At 46.6% G+C, this 15,665-nt stretch overlaps 2 protein-coding genes across 2 annotated transcripts; both read right to left on the bottom strand.

Moving 5' to 3' along the window:
- Positions 1–1,811: 1,811 nt before the first annotated feature.
- LOC117844379 (protein argonaute 18-like) lies at positions 1,812–6,332 on the bottom strand. Its single transcript, XM_034725096.1, has 9 exons — positions 6,219–6,332; positions 3,378–3,481; positions 3,229–3,291; positions 3,068–3,131; positions 2,850–2,985; positions 2,530–2,603; positions 2,351–2,445; positions 2,238–2,269; positions 1,812–1,924 (listed from the first exon to the last, which is right to left on the bottom strand). Exons 1-9 carry the CDS (start codon positions 6,330–6,332, stop codon positions 1,812–1,814), a joined length of 795 nt encoding a protein of 264 aa, XP_034580987.1.
- A 3,030-nt stretch (positions 6,333–9,362) lies between these two features.
- Positions 9,363–15,665, bottom strand: LOC117845680 (protein argonaute 18). The gene is made up of 20 exons (XM_072291979.1): positions 14,312–15,665; positions 13,853–14,202; positions 13,631–13,761; positions 13,103–13,218; positions 12,915–13,021; positions 12,666–12,801; positions 12,462–12,578; positions 12,265–12,372; positions 12,098–12,169; positions 11,651–11,773; positions 11,409–11,565; positions 11,208–11,329; positions 10,989–11,123; positions 10,800–10,903; positions 10,514–10,577; positions 10,311–10,434; positions 10,160–10,233; positions 9,982–10,076; positions 9,873–9,904; positions 9,363–9,737 (listed from the first exon to the last, which is right to left on the bottom strand). Exons 1-20 carry the CDS (start codon positions 14,984–14,986, stop codon positions 9,574–9,576), a joined length of 3,006 nt encoding a protein of 1,001 aa, XP_072148080.1. The 5' UTR covers positions 14,987–15,665; the 3' UTR covers positions 9,363–9,573.

Here is a 15,665-nt window from a genome sequence, read left to right as displayed (position 1 = left end):
TTCACAAATGCATACATGAAATGAATCCATGAGTACAATCTCAGCACCACAATTTCTATTAGTGATTAAATCAAATTAAATGCTTCAATTCTGAGCGGTCAAATTAATAGAATATCACACAACAAACAACAAGCAAAAAAGATTTATTGGACTATTGGCAACTGCACCTGACTACAAATGGGAAACAAACTGTATTGGCTTCCAATATGCAACTACAGCAGGGAAATCTATGTTTCCAATGATGATTTGGCTTGACAATTTCATGGTTGCAACATCTACATCTACTGAGGTATGTAACTGGAAAAGGAACAGTTACTACGGGCGAATCCCACTACTCATGTTACAACTAGCCAAAGTGTTCCAATTTGTAACAAGCAATAACCAAGTGAATCACGTGATGGGTGATGGGGAAGCGGAGGTGGCAGGGGAGTCCGCCGCCATAGGAATCGAGCCATTGCCGGAGTAGAACCCTAGCAAGAAAGTAAATGAACGTGAGAAGAGGAACGGGACGATTCAAAGATGGGGAGTAGGGAGAAGGGATGGAGGAGGCACACCTGGACCTAGAATCTTGGAGAGAGCACGCGGGAGCCAGGAGCAACGGCGGTGGTCGGCAGTGGCAGTGGATTATTGCGGGAGCAGGCAGCACTTCTCGCTCGCGCGAGTCGCAAGTGGAGGAGATGAGGGTGGCGGCAGAGAAGATCAGGTGGCGGCGGAGGAGATCAGGCGGCGACGGCGGAGGAGATGAGGTGGCGGCGGTGGCAGTCTCTCGCGCGAGGAGGAGAAGTCACGAGAGACCGATGGACGGGGACGGGGCGCCTTCCCGACATGTGGATGTCGGAGCATTTCTGCATGGAAGCTGAGCTCATTCGGGCTGAAAGCCGCGGCCCAGCAGGCTGCCAAATGCGCAAGTTGGACTCCGCGTGGAAGAATCCCGCGTGGGCTGCCGGTGCACGGAAATGGCCAGGTTCCGTGCGGGGAAGTGGGCTACCAAAGGAGCCCTTAAGGTGAAAAGGGGACGCTCCTTCAACCAAACTTTGGTAAAGTTGAGCTAAAACATCACGATTTTCACTAAGTGTGATCTCCTTAGGACGGTCCTAACCCAATGACTAAGTCACTAAGATGATGTCCATAGAATTAAATGAGCTACCACCTATGATAAAAGATGATGTGGCAATGGAGTAAATGAAGAGAGAAGGAAATCAGGTCTTCCATGAGATCTAGTTTCTACACACCATCCAAGACATAACATAGATAAATAGTATTAAATTCAAGTATGGAATAGTGATGTTTGCATTGGAAGAGTGGTGTCTTGATGATGTGGCGCTTATGGAAACTATGGCTAGTGTCTTGGGTTGGGACTGCTCTTAGGATCATCTCTTTGGTTTGTACTGTGATGATCATCTCTTTGGTTTTGTATTGCAGTGATCATCACTTGGACTCTTGTGTATCTTATACGATGCAGGTATTGTAGCATTCATGGTAGACCACTGGTAACAGAAACTTCAACATATATTTTCACACTTGTCCATACTCAACCGACAAACACTCATTCCTACATTTTTCCCCCAATTTTGCGAAACCACTAACATATACTCTGATAAGTGGAAATAGCAAACCATTTGCATATAATCCTTACCTTACAGCTAAAAAAAGTAACATCCATTTCAGCAGGTCTACTAAAACGACCAAAACACAGCATCAACCATCAGTCCACCACAGGTGTTATCATTCACCAGAGCTCACCCAGAACACACTCATCAATTCTTTCAGAAGTGTGAAGCATCGTCCATTCAGGAGGCGAAGAAGCCGGACTAGCAGTAGAACATGGACCTCTTCAACTCATCCTTTATCTCTGGAAGTTGCTTTGCGCCACCAGCAGGAGCAGTTGCACCGCCGGAGCTCGCCGCCGCCGCTGCGTTGGAACCTTGAGCGAGGTACAAGCGGGCACGTTGTGCGAGCTTGTGGGCTTAGTATGCAGGAGGAGCTGCAATTCCAAACGGTAGCACAGCATCAGGTTAGAATGGATTGCATCCACGGCTGACAGGTAGTCAGAAGTAACTCTGTTCTCCCATACCGCTGTGCCATAATATCCTTGCACCTTTCCATCTATTCCTCAATTTGGATTACGATTTACGGATTCTGTTTTATAAAATATGCAACTTGAGTTTGGATATCCTTTGCACTAAAACCATGTTTAAGCAAGAAAAATGAGCCAAACTGAGAGAAGAATGACATACCGATCAACACTGACTGGGTGGAGCTTGCATAGCTGGAAAGAGGAAAAACAGGTCAATTGACGAACAATAGAACAGTGCAAACAACGAAATGGGGGAAGTAAGAGCATGCTTACGTGTAGCACAGGTTATTCGTGAGAGACTGCAGTTCATCTGCTGTGAAGTTATTTTCATCTCGCAGCACTAGGTACTGCACAGGACGGCTTGGCCCCTGCATTTGCATACGCGGCCAACATTTAGGATACAATTGGCAAGAAGACAATTCAAATTACCAGCGATGTTGTTGGCATCTCACTTTGGTCGCAGGATGACTGCACAGGAAGAAATCAAATTCTGTTGGTTGGCACATCTCCCTATCAATCACTGTGCCTACAATTTTTTTCAGAAAAAAAATGTAACCAAGGTGATTATGAGAACATAATACCATAAAAAATAGCACTTCCTCCGTTCCAAATCGTAGGTCGTTTTGGTTTTCTAGATTCATAGATATTATTATGCATCTAGACATACACTATATTTAAGTGCATAGCAAAACTATATACCTAGAAAAGCTAAAACGACCAACAATTTGGAACGGAAGGAGCAGAAAACAAGCTCAAAGCTTCAAGTCCTTACCATGCTCAACATTTCCCCTGTCACCAAGAAGAGCCTTACATTTGTTACTGTTGGGGAACAGCCTTCTTTGATGGCTCTTCTGCAATGCATTGTAGGTGATTTGTGGCTTCTCGTTATTGTATAGAGATTTCCATGCCTGGAGAAGGAATGATTGTTACTTAATATTCTATCAAATAAAATATATTAGAAAGCATTTTTTGCCCATAAATTAATATTACCTTTTCTATCTCTGGGATTTCCTTCTCCAAAATTTGTTTGAACTGGCCCTCACTTATGCCAACCCTAGAATAGAATAAAAAAGAGAAAGATATATAAACTGCCAATTTTCCTAGCATGATGATCAAAAGAGGGTATCCCAAAACAACTGAAACGATAGAACCTGTAGAAGATCAGCTGCTGGGGCTTCATGTTAGACACTTTTCCAAATGCATCGAGGAGCTCCCTGCAATTTTTTCATAAATTAAGATACATCCCAATGGTGTGGCATGAATATTTCAAATACATGCATATATAGAATAAAAGTCTTACGTGACAATTTCTTCAAGGCCACTGACGATCTCTTCACGGTGACCTTGTGCACGAACAACACTATTATACTTGACCACCTCGCGCCAGTCTTGGGACGCAACAACCTAAATGGAACCCGATCCACCATCTGTTCGTCTAATGGGATAAAACAAGAGAAGGTAATCCCCAATTTCTGAACAAGAGGTGATCTTACAGAAGCAATGGAACAACCTGCAGCGCGCCGGCGCCTGGTCTGGGATGTCCGTAGAGCCGCCTGCCAAGAGCGTCCACAGCTGGTGCAGGCGGAGATCGCCTGCCAAGAGCGTCCACAGCCGGTGCAGGCTGATCTCTGCAGCGTGCTTGATCTCACCACCATGCTAGGGCTTGATAGGGTGACGGAGATCCCCGATCCAGTAGGGGTGAAACAACCCGAATTCCCATTTCTGAGAATTCAAGTCTATGCACCTCCGTGATAGTCCTAGGAATGTTATCACATGCGAATCCCTATCTCAGATAGTACAAATCCATACCAACAAAGAAATATAGAATAACAACAGAGTATATCATAAATATCGAGTATAACACATCGGCTCATGCCGGTACAAGTCCATCAGGACTGAATCATGAAAGGTAAAACATCTACGTAGCGAAAACATGTAGCGTGGCGAATAACATCTCCAGAGGTGACTTGATCGAGGGACTATCCCTAGTCTTCCCATCCATCGTTGTCGAAGTCGTAGTCGGGCTCCGACCCTGAAAAGCCACCATCTACCCGAAAAGCGGGTAGGCCATGTCAACTCCCAAAAGCAGCAAGCTAAGGAAACGGAGGAATAATACTATATGCATGGATCAACCTATATATGGTTGTAGAGGTATATGCAGCAGCAGTAGCAATTAAGGATGCATCAAAGCAATACCATCTCCGAGATCAACACCTCACATCAAGAAGTCATCACAAATCACCAGATCCTTCACCCAAGAATCCAGCATCCAAACACACTAGGCGATGTGAGAGCCCCCTCCCCTCACATCTCAACGGCAAACGCCAGCCTATCTCAAAACGGGAAGGTAGAAGTATAAATATAAGTCTAGTCAAAAGTAGCGGTAGTCAACAGCACTGTCCATAACCAGTGGACATGGACTATAGCTATAGGTTTATACACTCTGCAGAGGTCGTACAGCTGTACCCGCACGGATGGAGCCTGAACGGTAGTGATCCGTCCAAACCCCACCTAACGGCCGGAGCCTAAATGGATAGTACTCTCATGTTTCCTCAAGTCTGGAACCGTCCTCAACTGCAGGGCACACTGTCACCAGTTGAGGATCTCGAAGCTGTGAAACCTACCCACACCGAGGTGCAGTTTGATCAGAGCAGGTCAACACCTTAAACTCCTTACACTGATCCTCCAATCCACCTACAGGCCAAGCACTATCCACCACTAGTCTCGGACCAAATCCCGCCCATAACAAGGCAAATGGTATGTACGAAATAGATACTGTGACTTGTGGTAAACTGACTCGGTCCTTAGAGGCTGAGAGCGAGCACTCAACTCCACAAGTATGTGCCGAAGCACCTGCGACGTACAAGTACGCCACCTGCTCCTCAGTGTCAAACAAGGTACCCGCCATAGGCACAAGGGGGTGGAGAGAGACCAGAATGCTCTCCCCTAGCAAGGCACTCCTCAATACCAACCATGGCTCGCTCCCACCAAAACACGTCAAGGAATCACACTCACCCAAAACCCAAGCGAGAGTGTACAAGGAATCCCATCACCAAAGCCATGGCATATGCCCATCCATAACTCAAAAGCAGGTATATGGATATAAGAAAGGTGGACTAGCTAGGGGTCTGTAGCTAGTCCACAAGTAGGTACCAAGGAAAATAGGATAAAACAATTATCAAGACATGGCTATAAATATAGGCTATGTAATCAATCATCATCCAAGCATCATAAATAAAGTGCTAGCAACTAATCATGCATAGGATCTATATGATTGGGAGTGATATGACACCTTGTCCATAGTCGTTGGGATCCTTCTCAGTGTAGTTGGGGTCTTGAGAGTCTTTCGACTCGTAGCTCGAATCTAAACAGAACGAGATACGACGCAATATAAATTTATCAGCAATACATCTAAGAACAAACTCCAAGAAAGCTAAATTTAGAAGACCCAAATAACATCAAACAAGCTACAAACAACACGAGCTTGAATTTACAAATTTAATGCAATTTGTTTCATATTTTTTTGAGTTCAAATGAATTAGTTATGAATTTTTAAAGATTAAAAGATTTATTAAATTATTTAATTAATTTTGGAAATTCATTAATTAGGGTGACACGTGTGAGCTTATAATTGCAGCACGGGAGGGTGCCACGTGGCAGCTGACGTCAGTGTTGACGCGGTCAACGATCAACGTTGACTCGGTCAGCCGGTGGGCCCCATTGTCTATTAGTGGGCCCCATGAGTAGGCCCGACCCTTTGACACATAGCGCCATGTGGCTCCACGTGATGATCCTAGTCTATGTGGCACTACCACGTGGCACCCACGTGGCTTACACGTGGCCGCACAGGGTTAGCCTGGGATCCGGTGTGCCGACCGGATCCTGTGCACCACGCACGTGTAGCCGAGTGTGTGGCCCGCGCGTTATTACCTAAGGCGCGGAGCGGCGGCGGCACGACATCGCGGCACGGGTGACAGTGACCGCGCCCGTGACGTCACGGCACGGTGCGACGTCTCGGTGTGGCGTGGCGGCTCACGGCACGGTGCGACGTCTCGGTGTGGCGTGGCGGCGAAGGCAGGCGCGGTGCGGGACAGCGGCGCTACCTGCGTGGCGTAGGTTGCGGTGAGGCTCGGCAGGGCACAGTGCGGCACGGCGCGGGCTGTGCGTGCACGGTCACGGGGTAACCCTCCAGCCGCAGCAGGGCCACGGTGGCGCGTGGAGCACCGGCAGCCTGGGTCCGCGGCAGGCACGACATGGACAATCAGCGATAGCGGCGGCCCTGCAAAGTGGCTTGACGACCGGGCAGGCAAAGCAAGGCAGCTCGCGTGAAGGCCGGATAGAGGTGCCAAGGGAAGGATGTGGGAGAGAGGGCGGCGGGGCGGCGAAGTAGAACGTGACCGGCTCGATGACTACGGTGGCGTGCTCGCGGTCCTTCTCAGCTCCGGCTCCCTCCCTTCGGCGCGGCACGGCAATGTGCGGTGGCAGCAGCGGCTCCTGCTCCTCCTCGGTGCGGCACGGCGACTCTGGGGTGGCGAGGACTGCTCCGGCATGACTTCGTCCTTCTCCTCCTCACCTCTCTTCCTCTCGGGCTAGTGGCAGTGGCTAGCAAGGGGAGAAGCCCCGGGGCTGCGGATGGAGAGGGAGGCTGCTGGCCGAGGCTATTTATAGCCCACGGTCGGGGGCTAGGGCAACGGCGCGGGCTAGCGCAGCCGTCCATCCTCGGCATCCGCGCTCGAGGATGGCGTGGCGGCCATCCAACGGCTCGGAGGCTAGAGTTTGGGGTGCAGCCGGTGGTCTATAGGGGCACGGCAGGGTTTTCCCCCTCCGCGGAAGGCCCTAGAAGGGGTCACGGGCGCGCGACGTGGGTGCTAGCGAGGCAGCAGTCACACCACGGGTGAGAGAGGGAAGCGCCGATGCGAGGTAGGGAAAAAAGCTGATGCGTGGGACCCACGCGTCAATGAGAGGGGAAGAAAGGGAGAGGCAGAGGCAGTCGGGTGGGCTGACTAGGCTGGTTGTTGGGCCAACCTGCTGGGTCATTAAGGGAGAGAGGGTGAGGTTAGGCGGGCCAAACCGGTTTGGCTTCGGGCCAACCTGATTAGGTTAGTTAGGTTTTGTTTAAGGTTTTGTTTTATGTTTACTAAGTTTGAAATTTGAATTAGATTCAAAATTTAAATACACTCAAATTTGAAAGCTAAATAAAATCCATGAAAATCCAAAGCAAACTAGCACCTATATTTTGAAATTAATTTGAGATTTAAATGTTAAGGAGGTTTCATATGAGAATAGCATTTGGCTTCCAATTTTTAAATGAGCACACAATTCAAATAATTTTTTTTAAATTTTTAAAATTTTACTTAATTTAATATTTCTAATTTTTAAAAATATTAAAGGGGAGCACGGCGGCGGTGGCGGTGGACGGCTAGGAAGACACACCACGACTAGGGGTCGATTTGTAAAATATAGGGAGCAATTTAAAAATAATCGGATCGCGGCTATTAATCGCGATTCAAATTAGAAATTAGGGGGTATTAGCAAACTATTCGGGACTGTTCTGCGAAACATTCGGCGCCGCCGGCAATGATGTCCGGCGATGCTGCGCTGCTCCGCCGTGCGTCCCGTGCTCGGTGCTCCCCTTAACCGATCCAGTGAGCCGGCGGCAACGGCATCCGTGAAGCACTAGCGGCAGCGCCGGCTGTGGCGAGATACGGCGAGGTTCGAGTTCGATCGATGGAGCCGATGCGATGCGGATGCCCTGGCCCCACCGGCGCCGCCTGTTCCGCTTCTTCTCATGCCAACCCCTTCCTCTGTGGCAACTCCATGATCAATTGATCATACCAACGCCATCGTCTCCGCTTGCCTGCGTGTTCGGATGCCTGTGCGCAGTGCGCTTCATGTGTAATTCGCTTGCCACCGACAATTCAGTCTGCTGCTGATCTCCGCGGCGTGCTTGAGGTCTTGAGGGCTTGGGCTTCCAGGAATTAGATCTAGGTGACGCTAAGAGGAGGATCTCCTTTGTTTAAGGTTGAAGCTTCCATGGAAGAGCATATGTCATTGAGGAGCATAAGGGTCTTCATGATCTCGAGTGTACCGTACTCTTTGTAGCTCGTTGGAGTTCATCTTAGTTTATTGTTTTTAGCATACGGTTTTGGACAAACTGACATGTGCAATGACGAGAAGTACATGACCTGTGTGCTAGGTTTTTTTTTCTGACCATTTTCCGATGCTTAATTAAAAGTAACTTTTTAGTGAGGCATAATGGATGACGTTACTTATTGACTAGGGGTGTTGTGGTACAGAAAAAAAAAACTCATTGTGGCATGGATGTTCTAAACTAGGCAAAATAAAGTAGCAGTTACAGAGTATTATGATTATTTCTTTATCTATTGCAGTATCTAAAGGAGTACCTGTAAGCTCAAATGTCCAACACACACCAACATCATCAAAAAGACAGCAGCACCGATTTCTCAAAGAAAGATCGGGATGGCATATGGATAACACATATTCAGATCAATGGTCAACCAAAAATGAAAAGACGCCCAAACCAATGGAGGCAAAGCACATTCTGTTGTTCCTATTCAGCTTAGTTTCGTTGCTAGATCAGGTGCAACTACTGACCGAAAAATCATGACCAAGACATATCCGGATCAGTGGTTTGCAATTGAACTCATGACAAAGCGTTGATGCATCAACAATTCTTAGTAGTTTACATTACCTACTCGGTCCAATCACACATAAGTGATGTTTTGGTCATTGGCACAGTCTCCAAAACTAGATTTTAACTGGCAAATGCTAGCTTGGACATTTAGACAGGTCTCCATAACTTAATTTTTTTTTACAAACATAGCATAGCATACTTTTATGAAACTACATTTTGAGGCAAATCTAATATCATTTTTTTATGCCCAAACTCAACATATAAGAAGTACAGTATTATGCAACCAAACATTAGAATACTTATTAAGCAAGCCTCAAAATCCCAAAATATCAACTTGTATGTCTCGAGGGAGTACGAAGATATTCATGAGTTGTAGTCCGAAACCCCATGATGTTTATTACCCTCTCCTACATATTTGGACTACCTGCCCAACCGTCAAACAGAGTGACGTTCAACTAACGCAACTACTTCCTGGAGATTTTAGAGCACTGCGAGCTAAACAGGTACATGCATGCTGAATACACTCGCACACCCTAAAAAAAAAGTCACACACACACACACACACACACACACACACACACACACACACAGAGAGAGAGAGAGAGAGAGAGAGAGAGAGAGAGAGAGAGGGGCATTCTGAACAGTTGGGAATGATTATTAACTTTGATGTTTATCCATGAAACACCCAGAGTCTTAATAGGGTCACTGAAAAAAGCAATACTTAAAAAAGAACAGCAAACAGAAAAGCAGCCAGTGCAGACATTGTTCTCCCGGTCTCCTTCAGAGCGCATTCTTAGCAGAGAAAAGCCTTGTTGGAGGGGGGGTTTTCACTGGTCAAGGACTAGCAGTAGAACATGGACCTCTTGAGCTCATCCTTGATCTGCGGAAGTGGGTTCGGACCAGCAGCACGAGCAGATAAATTGCTGGAGCTCGCCACATCAGAGCCTTGGTTGACGTAGAAGCGGGCACGGAATGCGAGCTTGTGGGCGTAGTATGCAGGAGGAGCTGGCAATTTAAAAAGTACCAGAACATCACATTTATGTTATGGTAATTCATACAGGTATTTAGGCTATGAATATAGACCAGAGCACTCCGGTTTTATGAAGTTTTTAAAGTTCTCACTGACAAGAGAGGACATACCGATTGACACCGAGCGAGTGCAGTTCGAATACCTGGAAGGCAAATAGAGGATCAACTGTCAGACAACTAGTGAAGTTAGCAACAATATGGCAGGGAAGAGCATGCTTACATGTAGCACAAGTTATATGTGAGAGACTGCAGACCATCTGCAGTGAACTTGTTGTCATCTCGCAGCACATGGTAATGTGTAGGACGACTTGTTCCCTGCATTTTCACAAGCAGCTTAATTTTCAGATGCAATTGGCAAGAAGAATGTCCAAATTAGTTGTGACACACTAGGAACATACCTTGATACCAGCATGGCTGCATAGGAAGAAATCAAATTCTGTTGGGTGGCATATATTCCTATCGATAACAGTGCCTGCAAATTTCAGAAACATGGTATCAAAATTATTGTCAAAACATGGCACCAACACAACAGTTGCAAATATGGCTGACCAGGTAGAATATTTCCAGTCCTGTCCGCCGAGCGGCGATCACTGGGGAAGAGCCTTGTGTGGTGCCTCTTCTGCACAACTATGAAGGTGATTTGTGGCTTCTCATTATACAGAGCTTTCCATGCCTGGAGAAGGAGTAGCAGCAAGCATGAAGTACGAACATTTGTAATTTAGGGTCCACTTGGCGCACAAATTGTTTTTCACCTTCTCTATCTCTGGGATTTCTTGTTCCAACACTTGTTTGAATTGGCCCTCGCTTACTCCATCCCTATGGGTGAGTTGGGGGATTGAAGAAATTGTCAATTGGCATGGCATGATGATCAGAAGAGAGCAACTGAAAGATTACCTGTAGAATATCAGCTGCTTGGGTCTCCGCCTAGACCCTTGTTCGAATGCACGTAGCAGCTCCCTGCAAATATTTTGTAAAATTAACTTACTTCTCAATGTTGTGTCATTCAAATTTCAAAGATGCACTTTGTGAAGATCATACTTAACAATGTCTTCCAGGCCATCGATGAGCTCTTGACGGTGGCCTTGCGCACGGACAACACCATTATACTTGGCCACATTGGGCCAGTCTTGGGAGGCAACAACCTTTGTGGAACCAGGCACAAAGTATTATTGTAATGAGATGATGCTTACAACCCATCCTCTTTGTAAACAGAAAAGAAAATCTTACAGAAGCAATGGATGGAGCAGTATCGTCTAGAGCAGCAGGGTGAGTAACATCAGCACCAAATATAATCGTTGGTTCGCTCGAAACAACTGGTAAACTTTGTTGGGGGTTAGCAAATTCTGTGTTCCTTCCCCCAAGCTGCAGAAATACTGAATATATCAGTATCATGTTGCTCAAAAAACTTTGTGAAATAACTCTTGAAGAGACCTAGTTTAGGTTAACCTTGGCATTGATCTTAATAGCAACATTAGCAAAGTACGGAGCACGTGCACTTGTAACAAATTTCCCCAGACAACACTGCGACATGATCCCAATCTCTGTCTCACAAATCCTTTTGAAATTTCCTGTTATTCAGAGTAGCGTCAGGCATGACATATACGCCATAATCAGTGAAGAAACTAAGTTTGCTATAAGAAATATTACCATATAAGCTACCATTTTTCTCTGGTAATATAGCAAGCAGAAGGTCAATCTTTTGCCCTCCAAGCTTGTTCCGTGCATCCTGATAGCGCATACGAAGATCAGCTTCAACTTGATCAGGACGAGCAGTGAATATAGGAAGCCTCAAGTTATCCATGTTCTGGAACCAGAGTGAAATGCTAGGAGTCATGCAAGAATATTTTTGGATGATAGACAATCAAACAGATATTCAAAACGTGGATTACCAGTCCAGTAGTACAAGACCATCCAACCAGATCAGAGCAGAATTTATGAACAATATTCATGTGTAAATCATGACAAAAGTTAATGCAGACCCAGTTGCGGACCCTTGCACCATCTACCACTTTCTGAAATAACAAAAATAAAATGTTAAACAATGGAGATCAATAACATATATCTACTATCATCAATTCCGTAGTTCCAGTGCAAAAAATACGGCCATTTGAGTGAATTAGCAAGGCTTTTGGGGTAATGACAGAACCTGGTATAGACAGAACAAAACTTGAGCAACAGGTCAACCTTCTAATATCAATCATGATAAATTTATCATGGAAATAGTTATTTGTCGAAAGAACATATACTGTGTTCCTTGCACATTGGATTGCATAAGGTTCTTCAAACACCTATCTCTTTAGCTGTATTGAATGGTTGTTCAGCTGCTCATATCATACCTTATTTATCATGTTCCAATGTCCACCATTGGGGTTGCATATACTATCAGATCCAGTACCATAGTACCTCAGCTACAGAAATAAAAATACAACATGGTATTATAAAAAAATGCATTAAACATAAAAAGCACAGAACGAAAATGCATAACACATAGAAGTAGGATTACAGTTGGAGCTGGCAGAACTCTAGCCTGAACCGAAGTAGGCTGATAGTCAACCTCTAAGCCAAATTCATTTGCACGCTCTGTTCCATTGTAGTCGTTGTGCTTAACAACCTAAGCAAAAGGGATTTAGAGAATACATAAAGTTTGTTTTCCCCATAATATAAATCTGATAAAACAGAAAATGCAGTAAGACCAAGAACCTGACAAATGTTGCCCTCGCGAACAGATGGGTGCAGGCAGATTGAGTCCATTAGCTTAGATACCTGTTGGCTTTCCAGCTTCTTCTGATACTGCTGTCCAGGAACTATCTTGCAAACCTGAAATCCAAATGGATTCAGAAACAGGAACATAAAATAAGGAAGTGAAAGAGTGACATAATGAAGTTCAAGTTTATGGTAAGCAACCTCCATAGGGAGATAGTTTGGCCTCTGATCACTGCCAACTTGAAGACACGGGAGAAAATCATACTGTATTTCCAGCTGGTATGCCTCTCTGAAGTAATCCGTGACAGTCTTCCGCACTCCAGATGATGATTCGAAGCTGTTGATTTCAAGAAAAAATATTAAAAAGAAGCTAACAGCTAGAATATGATCCAGACATTTCTGAACTAGGGAGACTAGGATGTTCAAAACATGGAGGAAAAGGAGTCCTACTCCAATACAGAAGGACGACTTTGCGTCACGGTGGCAATCCGGTACTTTCGGCATGCATCTCCTCGGTGTGTGACTTCAACCCTCACACCCCTGAGGGCCTTCTTGATCTGCAAATTCAGAAGAACGACGTCCAACTCAAGTGTACTTTGCACAATGCACTTTCCACCCATGCACAGGCGGATGCTTACCTTCACATAGTCCATGTTAGTAATACTTCTGAAGGCCCGCGGGTTATCTTTGTTCAGAATCTCCATAACAAAATCAATCAGCGGCAGGGGTCGAACGAAAGCTGTAGAAGATAAGTCTGAAATGGAAAAAATTTGCAGCACTCGATCAGACATCTAAAAACATACAATAAAGTGGACTGGAATATTCAAATACTACATGCAACTGAATCACAAAGGTTCAGAACTTCCAATCGATCCCACTATATGTGTATCAGCCATATATCCATTTTTTCCCTGGGGCTGATCATTTCTACTCCCTCCGTTCTAAATTGTAGGTCGTTTTGACTTTTCTAGTTTCATAGATATGTTTATGCACCTAGACATACACTATATCTAGATGCATAATAATATCTATGAATCTAAAAAAGCTAAAACGACTTACAATTTGAACGAAGGGAGTATATTCCAAGCATCCCAGTTGTGTTTTATGAAGCCAATGTAGATAACTTGACAGATAATAAGCGTTCAGAGGTATAAGTGAAATCTGACCTACGATCACAGACAAGCCCATCTGTGTCGGCCTGATGCTCTGATAGAAACCCTTCCATCCCTCGGCACCCAGGCCAAGATTTACAGTGTCTATGGCCGGTGAGAAGAAGGACCGGCCAACAGCAATGTACCTGTGCATTGTCACGAGAATAGGTATTTTGCGTCATCTCAAATCAATAATTAATGCTAAGATGAAAAAAAACCCCAGAAGCAAGTGCTTACTCCATGTTGTTGCGTTCGTTGAGCACGATGTCATGCAGGACGATGTCGAGGACCTGGAGCGCCTGCCCTGGAATGTCCGTGTGGTAGCCGGCCATGAGCATCATCAGCTGGTGCAGGCTGACTGACGTGGCGTGCTTGATCAGCACCTTGTACCTCCTCTCCGTCCTGCCAGGCAAGGTGACCTCGAACTCCTTGGACTTGAACGGCAGCTCGCCAGCGGTGAACAGCGACTTCCGGCCGTCATAGGCCGGGAGGCGACCACCGAGCTCAGTCTGCCGTTTCTCGGACACCAACTTCGACATGACCTGCCTGTATACTCCCTTCAGCGTCGTCTCCGGTGAGATCGTCACCTGCAGAAACGCATAACACAACCATGCCAGTGGAGTGGTCAAGGTGGATGCCACACACACGAGCTCAAGAGGCCACGACTGACAATATATGCGGAGCGAGCGGTCTTACATCATAGTGGTGAAGACCCTTGTCGACGAGGCCGGCGAAGAAGTGGTTGGCCTTGATGACGCATGGCTGCCCTACGGTGCCGAACCCGGGGCGCGCCGGGAACATGGGCGCGTCACGGTGGATGTCCATCATCTTGAACTTCTCCCGCAGCGCAGCGGCCTCGGCCGCGTAGCGATCCATGAGGGGCGGCCCAGCTTGGCGCAGATCGGGACGCTGGCTTTGCTGTCTGCCATGCCCGCGTCCATAGTAGTCGTTGCCACCACCGCGGCCGCCGTATCCCTGGTAGCCACCACGCCCCCCGCCACGGCCTTCCTGCTGGTAGCCGCCAACGCCTCTGCCGCCACGGCCCCCATCACGGCCTCCCTGGTAGCCGCCAGCACCTCGGCCTCCGCCATGGCCTTCCTGGTAGCCACCGTAGCCTCGGCCACCGCCCCCATCACGGCCACCTTGGTAGCCGCCAGCACCTCGTCCCCCATCACGGCCTCCATGGTAGCCGCCGCCACGGCCGTCGAAGCCACGGCCGCCACCACCGCGTCCACCGCTGTCATCGCCGTAGTACTGCCCGCCTCGGCCGCCACCTCCGCCGTAGGCCCTGCCCCCCTGAGCGACGTTCGGGTTCGCCTGATCCCGGCCGCCACCTCCGGCCCGTCCTCCTCCACGGTGATGGCTCGCCATGAAACCTGCTCACGACCCTGTGAAAGAACAAGAACAAGTGCGGCACGCACACAAGCGCGTGGTCAGCTACAACATCACACTTAGATAAAAAGGAAGGGAACGGAAAAGGAAACAGCTGGTAGTGTGGAAACTCCTATGGTTATGGAAAGTGGAAATGGGAAAGAAATCGCATTTTACCATTTTTGACATTATCCAATGAAACAAACTCTGCACATGAACAAACTTTGATATCATTCCAATAAAACGGTCATTTTCCACTCTTGCATTCGTTTCCTTACTCACTACTCATTACACTTTACACATATTCAAACAAAAGTGTTGCACGCACAATTTTAACATATACTATATAGTGTACATGGATTCACACCGCTGATAAAACATCCAACCGTGCAGTGGCAAGAAAAAAGAAAGAGTCGATGAATCCAACCGACAAAAACGAAGAGCATTATTCATCGTAGAAAACCTTCACAACAAGCGTTATAGAAACCAACGAAGACCATGGTAGACCAGAAAACCTTGCTGTCATCGCACAAGACAGTCCTTTTTAAAGTAGAAAAAATCCATTAAAATACCAGATCAGGAGCTTCCAACACTGGTCAGAGGATCCAAGAACCCCACAGATTCAGATAAACCGTGTGTGTCCAGTCCACCCTTACGTGTTTTCTTGTCAAGAACACAA

Source organism: Setaria viridis, chromosome 2, assembly GCF_005286985.2.
Source record: "Setaria viridis chromosome 2, Setaria_viridis_v4.0, whole genome shotgun sequence".
Taxonomy (NCBI): Eukaryota; Viridiplantae; Streptophyta; class Magnoliopsida; order Poales; family Poaceae; genus Setaria; species Setaria viridis.
The sequence above is the reverse complement of the archived record's forward strand: the minus strand, read 5'-3'. Positions and strand labels throughout refer to the sequence as shown.